The 16222-nt window shown below is 44.6% G+C and overlaps 1 protein-coding gene across 3 annotated transcripts in view; it reads right to left on the reverse strand.

Annotated features, from left to right (window-relative positions):
• Positions 1 to 6516: 6516 nt before the first annotated feature.
• mpp4a (MAGUK p55 scaffold protein 4a) overlaps positions 6517 to 16222 on the reverse strand; it is a 48662-nt gene continuing 38956 nt past the window's right edge. For all 3 annotated transcript variants that reach the window (XM_082967254.1, XM_082967253.1, XM_082967252.1), the window contains 4 exons: positions 15492 to 15585; positions 12117 to 12225; positions 8386 to 8520; positions 6517 to 6730 (listed from right to left, as the gene is read on the reverse strand). In XM_082967254.1, the coding sequence (XP_082823380.1) occupies positions 6545 to 6730; positions 8386 to 8520; positions 12117 to 12225; positions 15492 to 15585 (524 nt within the window). In that variant the 3' untranslated portion in view covers positions 6517 to 6544. The remainder of the gene's footprint in view (positions 6731 to 8385; positions 8521 to 12116; positions 12226 to 15491; positions 15586 to 16222) is intronic.

Below are 16222 nucleotides of genomic sequence, written 5' to 3' on the forward strand. Positions count from 1 at the left end.
GTATTCAGCATTTCACTGTGAGGTCTACTACACCTGTTGTATTCAGCATTTCACTGTAAGGTCTACTACACCTGTTGTATTCAGCATTTCACTGTGAGGTCTACTACACCTGTTGTATTCAGCATTTCACTGTAAGGTCTACCACACCTGTTGTATTCAGCATTTCACTGTGAGGTCTACTACACCTGTTGTATTCAGCATTTCACTGTAAGGTCTACTACACCTGTTGTATTCAGCATTTCACTGTGAGGTCTACTACACCTGTTGTATTCAGCATTTCACTGTGAGGTCTACTACACCTGTTGTATTCAGCATTTCACTGTGAGGTCTACTACACCTGTTGTATTCAGCATTTCACTGTAAGGTCTACTACACCTGTTGTATTCAGCATTTCACTGTAAGGTCTACTACACCTGTTGTATTCAGCATTTCACTGTGAGGTCTACACCTGTTGTATTCAGCATTTCACTGTAAGGTCTACTACACCTGTTGTATTCAGCATTTCACTGTAAGGTCTACTACACCTGTTGTATTCAGCATTTCACTGTGAGGTCTACTACACCTGTTGTATTCAGCATTTCACTGTGAGGTCTACTACACCTGTTGTATTCAGCATTTCACTGTGAGGTCTACTACACCTGTTGTATTCAGCATTTCACTGTAAGGTCTACTACACCTGTTGTATTCAGCATTTCACTGTGAGGTCTACTACACCTGTTGTATTCAGCATTTCACTGTGAGGTCTACTACACCTGTTGTATTCAGCATTTCACTGTGAGGTCTACTACACCTGTTGTATTCGGCGCACGTGTCAAATAAACTTTGATTGCAAATTGTAATTTTTGGGGTAAATAATTGTAAATAATTTTTGTAAATTTATTGTAAATAAATGAAAAAGCATGCAGCTATTTGTAAATACATCAGATCAATCAAAGTCGATTGATCGTCCTTTACGTTTGGAAGAGTGGGCTTTCTAATCAGTCCCAATTTAGATTAGTACAAAAATCATTTAAACACTCAGCATCCTGCAAGATTAAAATCTCCAGCAATCAACACCTCTGGGGTAGTAAAAATGGCAATTAAATCAGTGAGTTCATTTAGTACACCCAACTGAAGTCTTAAAGCCAACAATTCAAATTGTTTAGTACTGGAGGTACAAATGACAGGACTAGCAGAGCCCGCCTTAGACCCCGATGTAACAGAACCCGCCTTAGACCCCAGGAAAACAGAACCCGCCTTAGACCCCGGTGATACAGAACCCGCCTTAGACCCAGGTATAACAAAACTTGCCTTAGACCCCGGTGTAACAGAACCTGCCTTAGACCCCGGTGATACAGAACCCGCCTTAGACCCCGGCGATGCCATCACAACGTTGGACGATACAGAAGGAACCTCTGATGCTCCATGAAAAGATGGTGCCGGGACATCAGGGTCCAGAGCAGTGAAGCTATTCGATATCTGCAGCCCATCCATGAATCCCATCACCGCAGAGGGCTCAGAAAGTGGAGGATGCCACCCTGACTTCCGCGAATGAAAGGCGACATGTCTCCCTGTCCAGCCAGCCAGGTCCAGGAGAGGATTATCCCGCGATTCAGCAACAAAGGTCTCGCCGACTCCATTCTCCGTCGATGACGAACACTTCTGAGTAGCTGCCAGTCCACCAAAGATAGCCTGCTTGAAAGCGAGACTCCCATCAGCCTAGCGCGATGCACGGCCCTCGGAGTCGAAGAAAACAGGTCTTGGCTTTTCCCAGTAGCCTGTGCAAATTAGATATTTGTATGCCCAGCGTAGCGACTTCTTCTCTGTAGCCCTCCGCGAGCAGGCAATTATCGCACTGAAAGTCAGGGTGTTTGACCTCATCCCGGAAACAGGGCGAAATATATACAACTCCTGCAGCATTGATAGCGCAACGAGTACTCAATTTTATCAATACAACGCATGAAGCTCCCGACGAACAGTTCTTGTGCTGATGTTGCTTCCAGAGGCAGTTTGGAGCTTGGTGAATCAAATAAACCTCCAAAAAACTATATATTTTTTCTCTCTCTCTCTCACAGACACTCCAGCCACCGGCTGCTTGTCCACTTGGGATGCAGCCTGTATGTCTGATAGTGTGTAAAAGATTCAAGACGGCAGACACCCTGTTTCTAGATTTCCTAGCTAACTTGCTCAGAACTTACAGCCGGAAATACCTTTTTTTAACATTAGATCGGCGGTCACTCACCAGAGATTCGACTTCCCTGACCTAGACCCTTGGTTTGAACTTCCTGGGACAGCTCTACTCATCCCGTGGAGCTGCAGCAAAATGCAGAAGAAGTAGTCAGACTCAGGTGATGGTGCCATCAGCCCCAGGAAGCCCTCAGGCACTGCTTCAGAGTATATTACTCGCTGACGTTCAGTCCCTGGACGATAAAGTAGACGAGCTCAGGGCGAGGATCTCCTTCCAGAGAAACATCCGACAACATACTGTTTTACGGAATCACGACTCTCTCAGGATATATTGTCCCCGTCCATTCAGCCTGCGGGGTTTTCTCGTACAGCAACTCCTTTTGTTCACCCCATCTGGAATACTTCACCATCAAATGCCAACCGCATTACCTCCCGTGAGAATTTTCTCTGATTATCAATCTCCCCCGATTGCTCAGTTTGGCCGGGAGGCCAGCTCTCGGAAGTCTTGGTGGTTCCAAACTTCTTCCATTGAAGAATGATGGAGGCCACTGTGTTCTTGGGGACCTTCAATGCTGCAGACATTTTTTTGGTACCCTTCCCCAGATCTGTGCCTCGACACAATCCTGTCTCGGAGCTTTACAGACAATTCCTTCTACCTCATGGCTTGGTTTTTGCTTTGACATGCACTGTCAACTGTGGGACCTTATATAGATAGGTGTGTGTCTTTATTATTCATGTCCAATCAATTAATAAAATTTACCACAGGTGGACTCCAATGAAGTTGTAGAAACATCTCAAGGATGATCAATGGCAAAGGGTCTGAATCTTGTGTATATAAGGTATTTTTGTTTTTTATTTGTAATAAATTTGCCAAAATGTATAAAAAAAACTGTTTTTTCTTTGTCAATATGGAGTATTGTGTGTAGATGTATGAGGAAAAAAATGAATCTATTTTAGTATAAGGCTGTAACGTAAAACAAAATGTGGAAAAGGGAAGGGGTCTGAATACTTTCCGAAGACACTAACGGCCATAATATCACCATTATATAAATGTATTTCCTGGACTGACATTGCTCGTTCTGATATTAATATTATTGTTATTTTTTAGGTGTTATTTTTGCCCTCCCCCTCTCCTTCCCCTCCACCTCATCCCCCTCCTCTTCTCCTGCCCTCCCCCTCCTCTCCTCCCCCTCCTGGCCTCCTCCCCCTCCTCCTCTCCTGCCCTCCTCCTCCTCTCCTCCTCCTCCCCTGCCCTCCTCCTCATCCTCTCCTGCCCTCATCTCCCTCCCCCTCCTCCTCTCCTGCCCTCCCCCTCCCTCTCCTCCTTCTCCTCCCCCCTCCTGCCTTCCTGCTCCTCCTCTCCTGCCCTCCCCCTCCTCCCCCTCTCCTGCCCTCCTCCTCCTCCCCCTCTCCTGCCCTCCTCCTCCTCCTCTCCTCCTGCCCTCCCCCTCTCCTGCCCTCCTCCTCCTCTCCTGCCCTCCTCCTCCTCCTCTCCTCCTGCCCTCTCCTGCCCTCCTCCTCCTCCTCCTCCTCTCCTGCCCTCCTCCTCCTCCTCTCCTGCCCTCCTCCTCCTCCTCTCCTGCCCTCTCCCTCCTTCTCCTACCCTCCTCCTCTCCTGCCCTCCTCCTCCCCCTCTCCTGCCCTCCTCCTCCTCCTCCTCCTCCTCTCCTGCCCTCCTCCTCTCCTGCCCTCTCCCTCCTTCTCCTACCCTCCTCCTCTCCTGCCCTCCTCCTCCCCCTCTCCTGCCCTCCCCCTAGGTGTTATTTCTGCCCTGTTGGACCTAGAAACACAAGAATTTCTCTGCACCTGAGATAACATCTGCATATTTGTGTACGCGACCAATAAACTTAGATTTTATTTGAAATACACAGTACATCACCTGAGAAAATACATCATATTGAGTATGGTGAATCCATGACAGTCACAGATTTAGAGGAGCAGTCCCCAGGACATAAACTGCTTCAGTGATTACAACAGAAATAAAAGACATCTCTCTCTCTCTCTCTCTCTCTCTCTCTCTCTCTCTCTCTCTCTCTCTATATATATATATATATATATATATATGTAGATATATATATATCTCTCTCTCTCTCTCTCTATACATATATATATATATATGTAGATATATATATATATCTCTCTCTCTATATATATATATATATATATATATGTAGATATATATATCTCTCTCTCTCTATATATATATATATATATATATATGTAGATATATATATCTCTCTCTCTCTATATATATATATGTAGATATATATCTCTCTCTATATATATATATATGTAGATATATATATATCTCTCTCTCTCTATATATATATATATATATATATATATATATATATATGTAGATATATATATATATATCTCCCTCTCTCTCTATATATATATATATGTAGATATATATATATATATCTCTCTCTCTATATATATATATATATATATATATATATATATATATATATATATATATGTAGATATAAAGAGAAATGTCTCTATCAATGTTATAAGAGTTTACTACGATGGCACAACACAGCCTCTCTGTTCAGCACTCATTCAATCCAAACTAAACCAACCATAATAACACAGAACATTACTAATATATATATATATATATATATATATATATAGTACCAGTCAAGTTTGGACACATCTACTCATTCAATGGTTTTTCTTAATTGTTTACATTGTAGAATAATAGTGAAGACATCAAAACTATGAAATAACAAACATGGAATCATGTAGTAACCAAAAAAGTGTTAAATAAATAAATGAAAATATATTTTATATTTGAGATTCTTCAAAGTAGCCACCATTTGTCTTGATGACAGCTTTGCACACTCTTGGAATTCTCTTGAATGAGCAGGTTTGTCCAAACGTTTGACTGGTACTATATATATATATATATATGTTTTATTGTCACATACATCTGAGGTACAATACAAATATACAGTACATAAAAGGCACCTTCTAACTATATTGGACTCTACTTTCCAGTTTTAATTCAATGTATGGTTTGCTGTCTCTCCCTCCTAGTTCCTCTGAAACATCTGAATTACGCTTGCTGTATATCCCTCATCCCCTCTCTCCGGATCTGAGTCGTGCAGCAGGGATCCACTGTGGTTTCTCCTGGGCCATCCGTCCATCTCCTCTCCTGCCCTCGTCTCCTGCCTTCCTTCTCTCCTCCTCTCCTGCACTACCCCTCCTCTCCCCCTCCTCTCCTCTCCTGCCCTCCCCTCCTCTCCCCTTCCCCTCCTGCCCTCCCTCTCCCCTAGTCTCTTGCCCTCCCCTCCTCTCCTCTCCTGCCCTCCCATCCTCTCCTCTCCTGCCCTCCCCCTCCTCTCCTCTCCTGCCCTCCCCCTCCTCTCCTCTCCTGCCCTACACCTCCTCTCCCCTCCTCTCTTCTCCTGCCCTCCCATCCTCTCCTCTCCTGCCTTCCCCCTCCTCTCCTCTCCTGCCCTCCCCCTCCTCTCCTCTCCTGCCCTCCCCCTCCTCTCCTCTTGCCCTACCCCTCCTCTCCTCCCCTCCCCTCCTCTCCTGCCCTTCTCTCCCCTCCTCTCCTGCCCTCCCTCTCCCCTCCTCTCCTGCCCTCCCTCTCCCCTCCTCTCCTGCCCTCCCCTCCTCTCCTGCCCTTCTCTTCTCTCCCCTCCTCTCCTGCTCTCCACTCCCCTCCCCTCTCCTGCCCTCCACTCCTGCCCTCCCCCTCCCCTCCCCTCCCCTCCTGCCCTCCTTCTCCCCTCCTCTCCTGCCCTCCTTCTCCCCTCCTCTCCTGCCCTCCTTCTCCCCTCCTCTCCTGCCCTCCTTCTCCCCTCCTGCCCTCCTTCTCCTCTCCTCTCCTGCCCTGCCCTCCTTCTCCCCTCCTCTCCTGCCCTCCCCTCCTCTCCTGCCCTCCTTCTCCCCTCCTCTCCTGCCCTCCACTCCTGCCCTCCCCCTCCCCTCCCCTCCCCTCCTTCTCCTCTCCTCTCCTGCCCTGCCCTCCTTCTCCCCTCCTCTCCTGCCCTGCCCTCCCCTCCTCTCCTGCCCTCCTTCTCCCCTCCTCTCCTGCCCTCCTTCTCCCCTCCTCTCCTGCCCTCCTTCTCCCCTCCTGCCCTCCTTCTCCTCTCCTCTCCTGCCCTGCCCTCCTTCTCCCCTCCTCTCCTGCCCTGCCCTCCCCTCCTCTCCTGCCCTCCTTCTCCCCTCCTCTCCTGCCCTCCTTCCTCCCTCCTGCCCTACTTCTCCCCTCCCCTCCTGCCCTCCCTCTCCCCTCCTCTCCTGCCCTCCCCTCCCCTCCTCTCCTGCCCTCCCCTCCTGCCCTCCCTCTCCCCTCCTCTCCTGCCCTCCCTCTCCCCTCCTCTCCTGCCCTCCCCTCCTCTCCTGCCCTCCCCTTTCTCTAGTCCTCAGTACTGAGCCATGCGGCTGGTATCCACTGTGGTCCCTCCTGAGCCAGCTGTATGGCATTGAACAGCTGCATACAGGCATCCTGCAGCTCCTCGTTGACTATGACGTGGTCGAAGTACTGACCGTACTTCCCCTCCATGAACCTGGCAGCATCCTCCATCTCCTCAAAGTCAACATCCTGAGGAGGAAGAGGAAGAGGGGTGGGGGGAAGGAGGGGCCAGGGAGGAGCGGAGGAGGGGCCAGGGAGGAGCAGAGGAGGGGCCAGGGAGGAGGGGCCAGGGAGGAGCGGAGGGAGGAGGGGCCAGGGAGGAGCGGAGGGAGGAGGGGCCAGGGAGGAGTGGCGGAGGGGCCAGGGAGGAGCAGAGGAGGGGCCAGGGAGGAGCAGAGGAGGGGCCAGGGAGGAGCAGAGGAGGGGCCAGGGAGGAGCGGAGGAGGGGAGGGGCCAGGGAGGAGCGGAGGGAGGAGGGGCCAGGGAGGATTTGGAGGGAGGAGGGGCCAGGGAGGAGCGGCCAGGGAGGAGCGGCGGGAGGAGGGGCCAGGGAGGAGCGGAGGGAGGAGGGGCCAGGGAGGAGCAGAGGAGGGGCCAGACAGCATTATAAAAACAGAGGAACTCAAGCGACAGGTTTGATTATCCAAGACAGAATATGAGCAGGAGGGGTCAGTATAGTAGACTGTAATATATTTGAACAAACCATTATTAAGAAAACCTTCCTGAGTCGATGTCATGGACAGATCAGAGGATCCATAATGTTTTATCTATAGAGATGTGCATCTTTGGCCATGCAGTGCGCCTCGCAAAGTGACTGCTTGTCCTCGCTATGAAATGATCAACTCTACCCTGTATATCTAAAAACAAAACGCCCATATACACTGATTGTTTATAGGAGAACGACCAAAACTATTGCTGATGGCGAACCTGAGAAATTAAAATAAAATATATTGTAAAACCTCGTTCAGTAGGTTTCAGCCAGATGAAAGTTGTGTCCCCTCCTCTGCTCCTCCCTGGCCCCTCCTCCCTGGCCCCTCCTCCGCTCCTCCCTGGCCCCTCCTCTGCCCCTCCCTGGCCCCTCCTCCGCTCCTCCCTGGCCCCTCCTTCCCCCCACCCCTCTTCCTCTTCCTCCTCAGGATGTTGACTGTGTCTCAGTCAGATGTATTTTATTCTGGTAAAACATAGATAACAATAACCAATGAAATAGGTTGTCACTCAACTAATAAAGCCTGATATCCCACAAGCCATTTGAGGATTTCAATGCTGAAGGTGCTGCAAGATCAGGAACACGCCATCTTCCATTACCTGATGTTGGTCAGCGGGCCGAAGCTGGGCACAGCGCGCAGTATGACTAGGCTACTGATATTGGTTCAGCTTGCAAAATAACTTGTAGATCAATGGATGTCAATACATTTTTACATTTATATTTTTAGTCATTTAGTAGACGCTTCTTATCCAGAGCGACTTACAGTAGTGAATGCATACATTTCATACATTTTTTTTTTCTTCTCCGTAGTGGTCCCCCCCGTGGGAATCGAACCCACAACCCTGGCGTTGCAAACACCATGCTCTACCAACTGAGCCGCACGGGACCACCAGTTACCGTACACGCAGTTCGACACTGAAGGAGAGGGACGCGTCAGTTTACACAAAAGATGAGGTATTTTCAGGGGAAACGTTAGAAAGAAAGTATGAGCAAAACATTTGATTAAATCTGCGATTTGTAACAGTACTATCTTAAATATTTGAATCGTGGATCGATGCGTACCGGGTGAATCTTTATAACTTTATAATTATCTACATCCCAAAAAAGGGATGGCAGTGACACCACACATTCATCTCACGTTAAAAGGTCTGTTGACAGCATAGCTGGTGATGAGGCGCGCATCCCTTCGCGTCTGTCTCAGTCGTTCTGGACTAGGAGGCTTTATAAACACGACGTAAGGCTTGAACATGTTATTCCTCACGGACAGGATGCTCTGAAAGACACAATGCATACACACATACTGTATGAAATAAACGGAGAAATGAATAAATGGTAGTTGTGTACAGTTGAAGTGGGAAGTTTACATACACTTAGGTTGGAGTCACTTAAAACTCGTTTTTCAACCACTCCACACGTCTCTTGTTAATTAACAAACTATAGTTTTTAAAATTTAGTTAGGATATCTACTTTGTGCTTGACACAAGTCATTTTTCCAACAATTGTTTACAGACAGGTTATTTCACTTATAATTCACTGTATCACAATTCCAGTGGGTCAGAAGTTTACATACACTAAGTTGACTGTGCCTTTAAACAGCTTGGAAAATTCCAGAAAATTATGTCATGGCTTTAGAAGCTTCTGATAGGCTAATTGACATCATTTGAGTCAATTGGAGGTGTACCTGTGGATGTAATTCAAGGCCTACCTTCAAACTCAGTGCCTCTTTGCTTGACATCATGGGAAAATCAAAAGAAATCAGCCAAGACCTCAGAAAAACAATTGTTGACCTCCACAAGTCTGGTTCATTCTTGGGAGCAATTTCCAAACGCCTGAAGGTACCACGTTCATCTGTACAAACAATAGTACTTAAGTTTAAACACCATGGGACCACGGAGCCGTCATACCGCTCAGGAAGGAGACCCGTTCTGTCTCCTAGAGATGAACGGACTTTGGTGCGAAAAGTGTACATCAATCCCAGAACAACAGCAAAGGACCTTGTGAAGATGCTGAAGGACACAGGTACAAAAGTATCTATATCCACAGTAAAATGAGTCCTATATCGACATAACCTGAAAGGCCGCTCAGCAAGGAAGAAGCCACTGCTCCAAAACCGCCATAAAAAAGCCAGACTACGTTTTACAACTGCACATGGGGACAAAGATTGTACTTTTTTTAGAAATGTCCTCTGGTCTGATGAAACAAAAATAGAACTGTTTGGCCATAATAACCATCGTTATGTTTGGAGGAAAAAGGGGGAGGCTTGCAAGACGAAGAACACCATCCCAACTGTGAAGCACGGGGGTGGCAGCATCATGTTGTGGGGGTGCTTTGCTACAGGAGGGACTGGTGCACTCCACAAAATAGATGGCATCATGAGGTAGGAAAATTATGTGGATATATTGAAGCAACATCTCAAGACATCAGTCAGGAAGTTAAAGCTTGGTCGCAAATGGGTCTTCCAAATGGACAATGACCCCAAGCATACTTCCAAAGTTGTGGCAAAATGGCTTAAGGACAACCAAGTCAAGGTATTGGAGTGGCCATCACAAAGCCCTGACCTCAATCCCATAGAAAATTGTGGGCAAAACTGAAAAGGTGTGTGCGAGCAAGGAGGCCTACAAACCTGACTCAGTTATACCAGCTCTGTCAGGAGGAATTGGCCAAAATTCACCCAATTTATTGTGGGAAGCTTGTGGAAGGCTACCCGAAACGTTTGACCCAAGTTAAACAATTTGAAGGCAATGCTACCAAATACTAATTGAGTGAATGTAAACTTCTGACCCACTGGGAATGTAATGAAAGAAATAAAAGCTGAAATAAATAATTCTCTCTACTATTATTCTGACATTTCACATTCTTAAAATAAAGTGGTGATCCTAACTGACCTAAGACAGGGAATATTTACTAGGATTAAATGTCAGGAATTGTGAAAAACTGAGTTTAAAATGTATTTGACTAAGGCGTATATAAACTTCCGACTTCAACTTAATTAGCAATTTAATTTTAAACCAACCCATTATAAAGTTACCATTACTCTTCAGTGTTAACAAATCCACAATTAATCATTTTTCCTACTGTGATATCGGTAGTGTAAAAACCTTTCTTTAGATACAGGATTATAACTTAGATACAGGAATATAACTTAGATACAGGAATATAACTTAGATACAGGAATATAACTTAGATACAGGAATATAACTTAGATACAGGATTATAACTTAGATACAGGAGTATAACTTAGATACAGGAATATAACTTAGATACAGGAATATAATTTAGATACAGGATTATAACTTAGATACAGGAGTATAACTTAGATACAGGAATATAACTTAGATACAGGATTATAACTTAGATACAGGAATATAACTTAGATACAGGAATATAACTTAGATACAGGAGTATAGGAATATAACTTAGATACAGGAATATAACTTAGATACAGGAGTATAGGAATATAACTTAGATACAGGAATATAACTTAGATACAGGAATATAACTTAGATATGGCAATATAACTTAGATACAGGAATATAACTTAGATACAGGAGTATAGGAATATAACTTAGATACAGGAATATAACTTAGATACAGGAATATAACTTAGATACAGGAATATAACTTAGATACAGGAATATAACTTAGATACAGGAGTATAGGAATATAACTTAGATACAGGAATATAACTTAGATACAGGAATATAACGTAGATACAGGAATATAACTTAGATACAGGAGTATAGGAATATAACTTAGATACAGGAATATAACTTAGATACAGGAATATAACTTAGATACAGGAATATAACTTAGATACAGGAATATAACTTAGATACAGGAATATAACTTAGATACGGGAATATAACTTAGATACGGGAATATAACTTAGATACGGGAATATAACTTAGATACAGGAATATAACTTAGATACAGGAGTATAGGAATATAACTTAGATACAGGAATATAACTTAGATACAGGAGTATAGGAATATAACTTAGATACAGGAATATAACTTAGATACAGGAATATAACTTAGATACAGGAATATAACTTAGATACGGGAATATAACTTAGATACAGGAATGTAACTTAGATACAGGAATATAACTTAGATACAGGAATATAACTTAGATACAGGAGTATAGGAATATAACTTAGATACAGGAATATAACTTAGATACAGGAATATAACTTAGATACAGGAATATAACTTAGATACAGGAATATAACTTAGATACAGGAGTATAGGAATATAACTTAGATACAGGAATATAACTTAGATACAGGAATATAACTTAGATACAGGAATATAACTTAGATACAGGAAACTTAGATACAGGAATATAACTTAGATACAGGAATATAACTTAGATACAGGAGTATAACTTAGATACAGGAGTATAGGAATATAACTTAGATACAGGAATATAACTTAGATACAGGAGTATAGGAATATAACTTAGATACAGGAATATAACTTAGATACAGGAATATAACTTAGATACAGGAACATAACTTAGATACGGGAATATAACTTAGATACGGGAATATAACTTAGATACAGGAATAGAACTTAGATACAGGAGTATAGGAATATAACTTAGATACAGGAATATAACTTAGATACAGGAATATAACTTAGATACAGGAATATAACTTAGATACAGGAGTATAACTTAGATACAGGAGTATAGGAATATAACTTAGATACAGGAATATAACTTAGATACAGGAATATAACTTAGATACAGGAGTATAACTTAGATACAGGAGTATAGGAATATAACTTAGATACAGGAATATAACTTAGATACAGGAATATAACTTAGATACAGGAATATAACTTAGATACAGGAATGTAACTTACATGTGGCTCCATGTCTATAACACACATCCTTCCACTGTCTATCACGACTTTGACAGCATCAATACTGGTCCCATACAGATGGCCTTTATATTCACCATACTCCAGGAACCTAGGACAGACCAAAGATACATTATAAAAATCGATTGACATGAACTATATTACAACCACTTATATAACAACTATGATAAACATATGAAATCCCCCCCCCCCCCAATGTATTCTGCTTCATCTCTTATGAAATGACTGTAAGGTCAACAGGAAACAGGAAGTAAGGTCAATCCTGCCATGTCGCAAAAGAGGTTTCTAACTCCAAAGGGTAATTTTGTTACGTTACAGCCTTATTCTAAAATGGATTAAATAAATAAAATCCCTCATCAATCTACACACAATGCCCCCATAATGACATCACAATACCCCATAATGACATCACAATACCCCATAATGACATCACAATACCCCAATAATGACAAAGATAAAACAGGTTTTTAGAAATGTTTGCAAATGTATAAAAATAAAAAATAGAAATACCTTATTAACATATTTATTTAGACCATTTGCTATGAGACTCGAAATTGAGCTCTGGTGCATCCTGTTTCCATTGATCATCCTTGAGATGTTTCTACAACTTGATTGGAGTCCACCTGTGGTAAATTCAATTGATTGGACGTGATTTGGAAAGGCACACACCTGTCTATATAAGGTCCCACAGTTGACAGTGCACGTCAGAGCAAAAACCAAGCCATGAGGTCGAAGGAATTGTCCAAAGAGCTTCAAGACAGGATTGTGTCGAGGCACAGATCTGGGGAAGGGTACCAAAACATTTCTGCAGCATTGAAGGTCCCCAAGAACACAGTGGCCTCCATCATTCTTAAATGGAAGAAGTTTGGAACCACCAAGGCTCTTCCTAGAGCTGGCCGCCCGGCCAAACTGAGCAATCAGGGGAGAAGGGCCTTGGTCATGGAGGTGACCAATGGTCACTCTGACAGAGTTCTAGAGTTCCTCTGTGGAGATGGGAGAACCTTCCAGAAGGAAAACCATCTCTGCAGCACTCCACCAATCAGGCCTAAAGTACTCTCAGACCATGAGAAATAAGATTCTCTGGTCTAATGAAACCAAGATTGAACTCTTCGGCCTGAATGCCAAGCGTCACGTCTGGAGGAAACCTGGCACCATCCCTATGGTGAAGCATGGTGGTGGCAGCATCATGCTGTGGGGATGTTTTTCAGCGGAAAGGACTGGGAGACTAGTCAGGATCAAGGGAAAGACGAACGGAGCAAAGTACAGAGAGATCCTTGATGAAAACCTGCTCCAGAGCTCTCAGGACCTGACTGGAGCGAAGGTTCACCTTCCAACAGGACAACGACCCTAAGCACACAGCCAAAACAACGCAGGAGTGGCTTCAGGACATGTCTCTGAATGTCCTTGAGTGGCCCAGCCAGAGCCCGGACTTGAACCTGATCGAACATCTCTGGAGAGACCTGAAAATAGCTGTGATGACCTCCCTACAACGCCTGGGCATGCTCCTGATGAGGTGGAGGATGGTCTCCTGAGGGATCTCCTCCCAGACCTGGACTAAAGCATCCGCCAACTCCTGGACAGTCTGTGGTGCAACGTGGCGTTGGTGGATGGAGCGAGACATGATGTCCCAGATGTGCTCAATTGGATTCAGGTCTGGGGAACGGGCAGGCCAGTCCATAGCATCAATGCCTTCCTCTTGCAGGAACTGCTGACACTCCAGCCACATGAGGTCTAGCATTGTCTTGCATTAGGAGGAACCCAGGGCCAACCGCACCAGCATATGGTCTCACAAGGGTTCTGAGGATCTCATCTCGGTACCTAATGGCAGTCAGGCTACCTCTGGCGAGCACATGGAGGGCTGTGCGGCCCCCCAAAGAAATGCCACCCCACACCATGACTGACCCACCGCCAAACCGGTCATGCTGGAGGATGTTGCAGGCAGCAGAACGTTCTCCACGGCGTCTCCAGACTCTGTCACGTCTGTCACGTGCTCAGTGTGAACCTGCTTTCATCTGTGAAGAGCACAGGGCGCCAGTGGCGAATTTGCCAATCTTGGTGTTCTCTGGCAAATGCCAAACGTCCTGCACGGTGTTGGGCTGTAAGCACAACCCCCACCTGTGGACGTCGGGCCCTCATACCACCCTCATGGAGTCTGTTTCTGACCGTTTGAGCAGACACATGCACATTTGTGGCCTGCTGGAGGTCATTTTGCAGGGCTCTGGCAGTGCTTCTCCTGCTCCTCCTTGCACAAAGGCGGAGGTAGCGGTCCTGCTGCTGGGTTGTTGCCCTCCTATGGCCTCCTCCACATCTCCTGATGTACTGGCCTGTCTCCTGGTAGCGCCTCCATGCTCTGGACACTACGCTGACAGACACAGCAAACCTTCTTACCACAGCTCGCATTGATGTGCCATCCTGGATGAGCTGCACTACCTGAGCCACTTGTGTGGGTTGTAGACTCCGTCTCATGCTACCACTAGAGTGAAAGCACCGCCAGCATTCAAAAGTGACCAAAACATCAGCCAGGAAGCATAGGAACTGAGAAGTGGTCTGTGGTCACCACCTGCAGAACCACTCCTTTATTGGGGGTGTCTTGCTTATTGCCTATAATTTCCACCTGTTGTCTATTCCATTTGCACAACAGCATGTGAAATGTATTGTCAATCAGTGTTGCTTCCTAAGTGGACAGTTTGATTTCACAGAAGTGTGATTGACTTGGAGTTACATTGTGTTGTTTAAGTGTTCCCTTTATTTTTTTGAGCAGTGTATATCAAGCAAAAACAGGATTGTCTCCTCTATGTATGTGTGCATTTTTTTTTTACGTTTGCAAACATTTCTAAAAACCTGTTTTTGCTTTGTCATTATGGGGTATTGTGTGTAGATTGATAACGAATAATTGAATCCATTTTAGAATAAGGTTGTAGCGTAACAAAATGTGGGAAAAAGGGAAGGGGTTCCGAAAGCACCGTATAATATTTTACATTTGAGTCACGTAACAGACGCTCCTATCCGGTACGAGTTACATGAGCAATTAGCGTTAACAGATATCTACAGATTTTTCACCTTGTCGGCTCAGGGATTCGAACCAGCGACCTTTCGCTTACTGACCCAATGCTCTTAACCGCTAGTCTAAGAGTCCCGTGTGGCTCAGTTGGTAAAGCATGGTGTTTGCAACGACAGGGTTGTGGGTTCGATTCCCACGGGGTGCCAGTACGGAAAGAAATGTATGAAATGTATGCATTCACTATTGTAAATCGCTCTGGATAAGAGCGACTGCTAAATGACTCAAATGTAAATGTAAGAGGCTAGGCTACTTGTAAATGATTAGAACTAACAGGAAAACAAAATCACTAGCATTACCTGTGGTTACACACCATGTAATCAAACAGCTCTTTGGTGACAAAGTTATATTCTTTTCCAGTCTCCTCTCCATCTCTGGCTGGTCGTGTTGTGTCTGAGGACGATTAAAGAAAACCCATCAATACAGAATTACAACCAACCTGTATCCCATCACAGCACAACATAGAGGACAATCTCTAGAAACATTCAACCTAATAACATCAGTCAGAACAGAGTCCAGTTATGTGACAACATAAAATGCCATAGAGGAGACATAGAGGATACATAGAGGAGACATACAGTACAGAGATACATAGAGGATACATAGAGGAGACATACAGTACAGAGATACATAGAGGAGACATAGAGTACAGAGATACATAGAGGAGACATAGAGGAGACATACAGTACAGAGATACATAGAGGAGACATACAGTACAGAGATACATAGAGGAGACATAGAGGAGACATACAGTACAGAGATACATAGAGGAGACATAGAGGAGACATACAGTACAGAGATACATAATGGAGACATACAGGATGTCTGAGTGTTGGAGTGTTCCCCTGGCAATCTGTAAATGATGTCTGAGTGTTGGAGTGTTCCCCTGGCTATCTGTAAATTATGTCTGAGTGTTGGAGTGTACCCCTGGCTATCTGTAAATGATGTCTGAGTGTTGGAGTGTTCCCTGGCTATCTGTAAATGATGTCTGAGTGTTGGAGTGTTCCCCTGGCTATCTGTAAATGATGGC

This window comes from Salmo salar, chromosome 21 (genome assembly GCF_965601325.2).
Source record: "Salmo salar chromosome 21, fSalSal1, whole genome shotgun sequence".
NCBI classification, from domain to species: domain Eukaryota; kingdom Metazoa; phylum Chordata; class Actinopteri; order Salmoniformes; family Salmonidae; genus Salmo; species Salmo salar.